General features: G+C 42.6%; 1 protein-coding gene across 1 annotated transcript; it reads right to left on the reverse strand.

Moving 5' to 3' along the window:
• Nucleotides 1-892: 892 nt before the first annotated feature.
• On the reverse strand, nucleotides 893-8645 carry ZFYVE20 (zinc finger, FYVE domain containing 20). The gene is made up of 10 exons (XM_010016435.1): nucleotides 8510-8645; nucleotides 7987-8087; nucleotides 7329-7374; nucleotides 7054-7215; nucleotides 5916-6157; nucleotides 5005-5075; nucleotides 4573-4659; nucleotides 3434-3536; nucleotides 2893-2967; nucleotides 893-2026 (listed from the first exon to the last, which is right to left on the reverse strand). Exons 1-10 carry the CDS (start codon nucleotides 8529-8531, stop codon nucleotides 893-895), a joined length of 2043 nt encoding a protein of 680 aa, XP_010014737.1. The 5' UTR covers nucleotides 8532-8645.
• Between the last annotated feature and the right edge of the window lie 792 nt (nucleotides 8646-9437).

A 9437-nucleotide genomic window follows, 5' to 3' on the forward strand; every position in this document is an offset into this window, starting at 1 on the left:
AAGAGGGTTCCAGTCTCTCAAATAGGACGCACATGATCATTCTGTCACCCAGAGAATTTACAGGAATGTGCAGATTCTGTAAGATAATTAGGAATTGGAGGGTCACTCCTACTGTAGTCTGAAATGGTGCCAGCCTGATGCTCTTCTCCCTGGAAATGAGTAGGTACTTGCTCCCTCAAGCAGGGCTCTGAAGCCAGCCCAGCATGCTCTGTTAATTGTAGTTTGTGCTCAGGGCAAAAAGGAAACTAAAGGTGATGAAAAGACAGCATCCAAATTTTTATAAACACATTAAAAAGTCACTCGTGTTAAGATCAGTTAGAAAGTTCTCAGTCTTAAAATCACTTTTACATATTGGCATTGCATGGAATTGATCTGTATATTCTGCACCTCAAAGACCCACAGTAGCCTTTTAACAGCACTTTCTGCTAACACCATCCGGCACGGTAGCCTGACATTACTGGGATAATGCAGAACTTGAAGAGAAGTTTTTGTCTCTCTTTAGTCAAAGCCCCATGCGAAAGGCCAATACTATTGTAACAGAAAGGGAGAAAGAGGACAACCAACATTGCAACCATTTCCAAATCATAGTTCCCTATTAGCACTTAGCCACTTTGACCAAAATAAACGCACCAAAAGACCGGGCAGCACTGAGTGTTGTTGTAACAAGTCATTCCAGAATTCCTTAGCACAAGTGTCTGGGACCAGCAGCACCCCTCAGTGAGTCCTTCCTCAAGACTGAGTAGTAGTGGAAATGCCTAACTGAAAGTGCATGAAAGTCAAGATTCTCCCAATTCCCTCTTGTAATCTCTGCTCCTCTTTGTAAGTATCTATCTGCTCTACCTTCCCATATTTCATAGCAGATTTAAAATAATGGTTACCCAGCCCTACTGCTTCAGCAGTTGGATTTCTCCTTCTGCTTTGCTAGTGTGCGTTTCAATTCCTTTAAGTTCTCTGTCAGTACCTCCACCTCGTCCATTCGTCCACTATGTTTGGCATCAAATATATAAGCTTTGATATTATCTATCTGTTGAAGAAGCAGTTCTTCCTCTATAGCCTCCTCTCCAGAGATCTCATTGCCATCCTCCACTTCAAAGGGATTGGTAGAGGATCCCTCTTCAAATGGATTCCCAGAATTCCAGCTGCCCCCAGGCTTTTGAAAGGGATTTTCATCCTCTTCAAAAGGGTTTGAAGAACTGCCAGGTGCTCCATTAGTTTGTTCCTCCTCCTCATTTTCAAATGGATTATATTCCTTTTTATCACTTTGCAGAGCTGTGTTAGAGAAAGAAACCATTGGAGAAGTGTCTTTGGCAAATGGGTTAGCAGGATCTTCCTCTAACTGAGGGGTATCTGCATCATCTTCAAAGGGGTTTAGACCAGCTGTCTGAACTTGGGCTTTGTCGCCCTGTGGGACATTCCGGGGTGTGAGTGTGAAGATCAAGTGCTCTTTAGCTGGCAGCCGCTCAACAGCAGGAGTTTCAAAACCTGGGTCCCCTTTGATCTGAGTAATATCCAAATCCAACGCACGTGCTGTCAAGTTAAGGTTCTCGTTTGCAAGTCTCTGCTGATGCTGCTTGACTTCTTTGAAGTCTAAGGAGCGTGTCCTTGAATGCTGAGACATGAGTTTGTGGTGTTCTCTTTCCCACTCTTTTTCACGAAGCACCTGAAGCTCCTCCCTCTGCATATCTTCCTCTTCTGCCTGCTTTTTAGAAAGCTCAATAGCTTTCAGAGTTTGTTGTTGATCATACTCATCCTGAAGCTGCCTGAGGTTCTCTTGCAACATATGGACCTCGTCTATCCTATTAGCGGCCTTTGCTTGCCGAATAAAGGATGTGATATTGTCGATCTGCTGAAGAAGAGGGTCTGCTATCTCACTCTCACGTGATATGCTAGACATAGGTAACCAGCCTTCAGATTTCCTGACACTTTCTTTTTTCAGGTGAGTTGCATCACCATTAACTGCAGCTGCAGATCTGGAGATGAAGTCTTTCTGCTTTTCTTCTTGTTTTCCACGTGTTTCGAGAGCCACCTGAAGCGAAAAACACATGCTAAGAGAACACCATGACCACGAAAAATTCTGTTCTCAACATCTGTAGGTACAAGCAGCTCACTGATCTGAGACATTGCTGGCTGTCACTGAAAGGGATCAGCTGTATTTTTGGTTACTTTGCAGAAAAAGCTTGTTTTCATAATACTACCTAAATGTTTCCCTTCAGTTTGTTTGTGATGATATTAAGCAAAATTCCATGACTTCTGCTTCTACAACCTTAAGGGCAAGCAGGAGCAGTGACAGTGCTTTACAGAGAGCAAAAAATGCCAAATGCAACTGTGCAAAGAGTGCCCCAAGACTGATTTGGACAGTGACCATATCACACGCAACTACAGCAGGCATCTGTAATAGAGCATCTGTGTTAAAGGTCACCCACATCATTAGCTTTTTGGAGCGCAACAATTCTTATTTCTCAGCTTCTACCTCAAGATAAAGCTGCTTTAGTTTACAATTACTGATGTCCTCCCTCCTAACGAAAAAACTCTTTCTCTTAAGAAGCATCCTTATTCCCATATATCCTTTTTCACCACCGAAAGCAGCCTCCAAATTCTACTTGTGCAAATGAACTTCGGGACACAATTTGAAAACCCGGCTGAACTGACACACTCAGTTTACGGCTGCAGAAGCAGCACATGCCACCAGGTCACTGCTGCTTTCTGGAGGTGTTCAGCTGCTCACCACATGTTCTGGACAGAATACCGTGACTGTGTTACACGAGGGTATGGGCGATCTGCATTAAAATAAATGAAAAACTGAAATCCAACTACTCATGCACATACAGCTATGAGGCTTAAGCCTTTGAAGGAGGCCTGATGCATGATGCAGTGGATCTTAACCTGTCTTACCATATGCAGTCTTCTCTTCTTCAGTTCTTCATACTGATCTTTGGTTGGCAGGGACATCAGGCCAAGCAGTTTTTCCTGGCAAAAATTGAAACATTTACATTGCTGCTTGCAGGCATTGAGCCAGTTTTCATGTACGAGATGCCACCAACACAACACCCCACAAACAAATAAAAAATACATCTACACTGCAGTCACTGCTGCAAACCTGAGCAAGTCTGTGCTGCCAGAACTATCCTGATAGCTGGACACCTCAGCAAGAGACAAAGCCAAGATTCACACATTCTCATAGGTCACTAAACTCAATGCTGCTCCAACTGCACTCTCTGTACTCAAGCTAGCTCATTTTTGGCTGCCGTAAGTCATTAGGGGAAGGAATGACTACACAGAAGTATATACAGACTATATGGGGAACTAATAGACTATACAGAAAATGCCTAGAACTAAACCTCCTGTCAAAACCGTTTCGAACCACAGGGATGCCTGGCAAAGAAGAGAACACTACATAAAATCTACATTCAGCTTATAAGATATGGTCCATTACCTGAACAAAAAGTGTAGCTGAATATCTTATCATTCTCTGCAGCTGTAGTGTTTTAGGATGAGGCTGGGGATCTTCATGCAAGCCTAGACTCAAAATCTTCTTACTGCATCAAAGCAAACAATACTTCATCAGTTCAAAAACAAGGGCCAGCAAAAGTGCAACAGAAGGGCAGCGAGACAACACTGTATGAAAACTTTCTCATGTTTTTAGGTAAAGCATTTTAGAGGTTACAAGTTAGAATTATAGAATGGTTTGGGTTGGAAAGGACCTTAAGATCATCTAGTTCCAACCCCCCTGCCATGAGCAGGGACACCACACACTAAACTATGTCGCCCAAGGCTCTGTCCAGCCTGGCCTTGAACACCTCCAGGGTTGGAGCATTCACAACTTCCTTGGGCGACCTATTCCAGTGCCTCACCGCCCTCACTGTGAAGAACTTCTTCTTCCTTATATCTAACCTACAGTTCCCCTGTTTAAGTTTGAAGCCATTACCCCTTGTCCTACCACTACAGTCCCTAATGAAGAGTCCCTCCTCAGCACCCTTATAGGCCCCCTTCAGACACTGGGAGCTGCTCTGAGGTCTCCACGCAGCTTCTCTTCTCCAGGCTGAACAGCCCCAACTTTCTCAGCGTGTCTCCATAAGGGAGGTGCTCCAGTCCTCTTATCATTCCTTGTGGGCCTCCTCTGGACTTGCTCCAACAGCTCCATGTCCTTTTTCTGTTGAGGACACCAGAACTGGACACAATACTCCAAGTGAGGTCTCACAAGAGCAGAGTAGAGGGGAAGTTGTAAGACTTCCCACTCATCTCTTAAAAAAACCCAAACAAACAAAACCCAAAAACCCAAACAAGAAACAACCGTGCCTCTATTTGCTTCCTCTGTGCTTAGTTATTTGCACTGCAGAGAAATGCATGATTTTTAAGGCTGGAAAAGGACGTAGAAATTGATGGTGCACAGGGACAGCATCTACCTTTTCACATGCTCTTTACAACTAAACAAACTTGATTGTCCATATGAATAAGCAGGTATGTGCCACACAAATACAGATATCAATAGTTGAGAAAAACTGTAGAGAAGTCATAAATAGAGAGAGAGAGAGAGACACATGCTGGGGGAGGGGGAAGGGAGAGATCTTTTACCTCAAGGCATCTATAAGTTCATATACTTTTTGAATCTCCACCCTCAAGTCATTAGCGTGGTCAAGGCTGTAGGTTGTCTCCCCAGCACTAAGAAATAAACACAACTTGATTGTAAGTCATGCTTCCAGCTAACAATACACTCAGCTCTAGAAGTTACCCGAAGATGACTAAGATTAAACAAGTGGCAAGAATAGGGAACACTACAGGGGTTGCAAGGATGACATGTGAAAGTATGACAGTGGCACTCCATGGGAATGGGCAATGTTACCATCCAGAGTTAACTCAGTGCTACTCTGAAGAGCGAATCTAACAGTGCTTTTTTAGTAATTTACACACTCTTGCAGCGTTGGCACAGTTCCTCACTCCTTCCTACGCTTCTGCGGAGGAAAAGTACATAAATACATTCATAACAAACTCAGAAACAGGGCTTACTTTAGTGATTCCGCCATCCTTATGTACTCTGGTGCCTTCTGGTCAACCTTCTCCATGCAGAGTCGGAGTTTCTTGTTTAAAACGAAATGTATGAAAAAAGAACTTCCATTAAAACACTAATACAAGTACACGCTGACTTGAACCTTGCAGACTGCATGTGCACATTCAAAGTTAACCATGAGAAAAGCCATTTAACTATGACAAGACCCTCCAGTTATCTTTCCAACACAGATGGCATAGTCAGGGACAGAAAAAGACTCCCCTGTACTTCTGCAAGATGAATTTTGCATTCAGAAACTGTTCTAATGGATGACTTGGACAACTTCTAGCCTTAAATCTCTTCACAAAGAGCATCAGCTCCCGCTAATACTAACCTGGGTGGGGGTTGTGGACTCAAAAGGTACCTGATGATTGCCAGTACCTGCTTTCAACGCAGAGTTGAACACAATGTTCCAACCATACGCTCTTGATTGATCTCATTGGTTTAAAAAAACATTTGCCATGAGTGAGGACAAACAGTGCTGACAACATTGAGTCCTATAGTGCCAGTGCAGCCCAAAGTGTACAGCCTATCATTGGTTTAAACTAAAACTGTTCTGAGGAATCCCAGCTGACATAGTTCACACTTTTGAGAGGTGCATCTCAGAACTATCAGTTCTACAGTATGAGAATGAAGATGCATCTTAAAACGGTGTTTGCAGTTATCATGAGATGTAACTACCGCATGGCAACTAGCTCCATCATTTCAGACGTATCTTTGTTACACAGCATAAACACGAAGTAGAATCTAACACAAGTGAGTATTAAGTCACCAAGTAAGCTCTTGGATATGAGATAACAAGCCTAAAGTCAAGTAGTGGCAACCGCAGGTAAATACACTGAGGATGGAAGCAGCAAAGACTCTGATTTACCTCATAGAGTTTCACAATCTCTGGAGTGTGCTCTTTCTCATCAATCTGTTGTTCTCTTTTCAACAGGGTATCTTTGCAGTGCCGACAACATCGGATTCGGTCATCATCCTTCTCATCCAGAACTGAGCTCACACTGCTTATGCTGCTAATGCTGCCACGTCGGGAGCCATGGACACTGTTAGGTGAGGAGTTCGGGCTCGTATGAGAACCCAAGGCCTCTCTGCTGGCACTAGTGAGTTTGCCTAAAAAGTACACACAGGTAGTTTTACAGCGACTGGAGATGCCAACAGATTTTACCAACGCAAACGAGTTGCGCTTTAACAGAAACTTTACATTCAGGTAATATTAGAAAACCAAGTTGAAACAGTCTGCTGCAAAAGACACAAGAGGAACCTACGACAGCCAAGGCTGCAAGTCAGAATTTGGGTCTTCACTGCAAACCTGCTCCATCCTAGAAGGCGCTAGAGAGCAGACTGCTAGGAAGCACCTACCTGGCTTGTGCCTAGAAGCATTCTCATGTTGGAGCTTGCATAGTTGTAGAACAGCATGTGCAACAACAGGTACATTAATGCTGCCTGTGTTTTGTGCTTAACTGAGCTGTTTGGAGAGTTCAGCATTATTTATCTCCACAGAAAACATGGTCTCCTCTCCAATGCACTAGATGAGGATATTAAAGTTTGAAGGGTTTAAAGCCCTGTGGCTGAATTTCCTTAATGTCAGCATGTGGACAACCAAGGCAAAGACTGGAAATATGTGCAATAGTTTCAAATGTCAAGAACTTTGGCAGTTTTAATTCCTAGAGCTTATAGCTTCATAATTACAGTACTTGGTAGACTCAAATACTAAATATTAATTATATTTACTAGCAGTATATACTACTGCTACTTCTAGTAACTTTTTTAGGGTAATGAACACTTCAAAATCTGAAGAAGGAATGGAGACAAAGAACGGAGAAATCATTTTTACTCTGTTTCACAGACAAGTGGCTGCATGCTGCTGAATGACACATTAAGGACAAAGTTTTCCACACAGACAGAGTGTTACCAGCAGCTTTTTTCCTAATGGCAGAAAGCCAGCACGCGGTTAGCACCTGAGCGAGCTAAGGAGAGGAGGAATTAACACCACACTCTGTACTTACTCGCCAAAGGAAGACCAATAAGTTCCATGCACTTCTTGCACATAATAGACCCACAGAGGCGGCAGTGGTGGCGTCGGTTTCGAATACTGAACTTATTGCCACAGTCTGGGCAGAAGGGAACATCCTGGTCACTGACCCAAGGCACAACAGACTTCTCTATAGCTGTGATCGGGCAAGAGCAGGCAGGAATACACACAACGTAAAATATTCATTCAATTAATTCCTCAGCTGGTTAAACTACAAGGACAAATAGTCTGAGGTAAGCTCATACTAACCTCTTATTTTGGCTGATTCCGTGTTTGCTCTGTCAAACGATGTAAGCTAGGAGAAGATAAACACCACATTCAAGAAAATGGCACTTTTGCAAGAAAAAAAGCCAATACATTCCAGCCCAGTGAGAAAAAGAAACCTGGACGTTTGAAGAGGCAGAAGTCTCAGCCTGTTCTGCACCTGATTCCTGCAACTTCCCTATTTATCTCTAATGCAGTATTCATAAAGTAGTACCAAACAATGATGCCAAACCTGTACAAATCAGAGCATTTTAGACATAATCCTTACAGCATCCGATATTATCTGAACCAAAATGCAAGTATGTCATTGGTAGACTTTGAAGAATGAGAAGCTGGAAGAATCATGACAAACAAATTAGTGAGAAATTTAGTGAAAGATGAAGAAAATATACGTGGAAAGAAACAGTTCCTAAAGCATGTGGATCTAATATCTTCATCTTGAAACTAGTGCACAGAAACAGAAATCAGATCCACAGTACGGGCTCAGACCAAGCACAGTACTCGAGGATAAAAGAGGAAAACAGTAATATGTGAACAGAGTATGACTTTTGTATTCTTTATAAAGGTCACTGCTAGATAAATGGGCACACTTCATACTAAAGATATATAAAATATTAAAAATATTAAAAAGCAGCAAATTTACCTTTTCTAACCTGATTATTAACTTATTGACTTCTACTACATAGTGATCAATCCTGGCTGCTCGGTGTTTCTTGAAATCAGAAAGATGGCTTCTCATAGCACCTGCAGAGACAGCAAAAATTGTTCAGTCACCCAGGTGTTCTGAATGGATTTAAATGCCCCTTGAAGGACAGCTCTCTCTTCACTACTTATTTCTCATCTTCAAATTGAATCTTAAAGACACATTAGAACCCTACATTTTCATGGTGCTGCCCTAAATAAAACATGCAGGTTAAAGCCCAACCTCCAGGCTAGCAATAAAACAGCATTTTCTTTTTACTACAGAAAACAACAGCCACTATGTTGAAGAGAACATCTGCAACAAAATTTTTTCCCCTCTTCACCCCTCAGTTACATCTAGCAAGCTACTGTCACCTAGTAGTATTCTCAAAACTCCACACACTTCCATGCAGCATCAGCAATACTGTAGCACTTTCCCACTTAAAGAAAAATCCCCCCTGCATATCGCTTGCTAGCTCCCCTACCGACTTCCTGGGGCTCCCACATGTATGGATCTACTCCACCATAGCTGAACGACTCATATCGCTCCTGAGATCCAGAATCAGTTCTGTCATCTTCTTCTTGTTTCAGTAATTTCTTCTTTGCTCTTTTGGCCTTCTGGACTAGATCTGAACAAGAGAAATCCAAGTTACCAAGCATGGCAGAGAGTCACCGAATATTTGTCATGTGAAATTTCTCATCTTTTTTCCTTGATGACAGTTTTATCCTCAACATATTCTGTTTACAACCAGAATGTGGTTCAGTGAATCACAGATGACTTGAAATACTCTTTGTTATCTGTCACAAAGTAGCACTGTGGTCCTAATGACAAACCAGTAGTTTTAGACACTCCATTCAGGGACTTCACTGTAGAGCAGTAAGCTGTCTTTAACTATGGGACCCATTTCACAGCATTCTGGGACATTGTACAGATAATATCCTCATTCTCTTAATTCCTGATGATTTTCTTAGGTTTCAAGGACATTCAACGCTGTCTTGTTGCACAAACTACAAACTAAGAACTTCAGTGTGCTTGCATGCATAAACACTTTCAGAAGCACCAAACAGCCCACTGTTTATTATCTCCTGTCAATGCTGGTGAGAGGAGGGCAGTCTCCTGAGCCTTGAAACTCCAGAGCTTCTGCAGCTACACTCCTCTCTGGATGCTAGGAGAAGCTGAGGGCTCTACTCTTCTTGCCAAACACATTCAGTATCTCCTTGAACTAGACGTTGTATACATCAAGCTTTCCAACAAGCTGCTGGGAACCATTAGTTAGCATGTTCTTTCCTATTTCTAATTTTCTTATTTAGTGTCCAAAACACTGAAACTTCCACTTTCACCTTCCCAGAGTCTGTTCCTGCCCTAAGCTTCAGCCACTGGGGCTGTGCCTGCAGGCCCCTCATGCAGACATC

Source organism: Nestor notabilis, unplaced genomic scaffold (genome assembly GCF_000696875.1).
Source record: "Nestor notabilis isolate BGI_N333 unplaced genomic scaffold, ASM69687v1 scaffold18600, whole genome shotgun sequence".
Lineage (NCBI taxonomy): Eukaryota > Metazoa > Chordata > Aves > Psittaciformes > Psittacidae > Nestor > Nestor notabilis.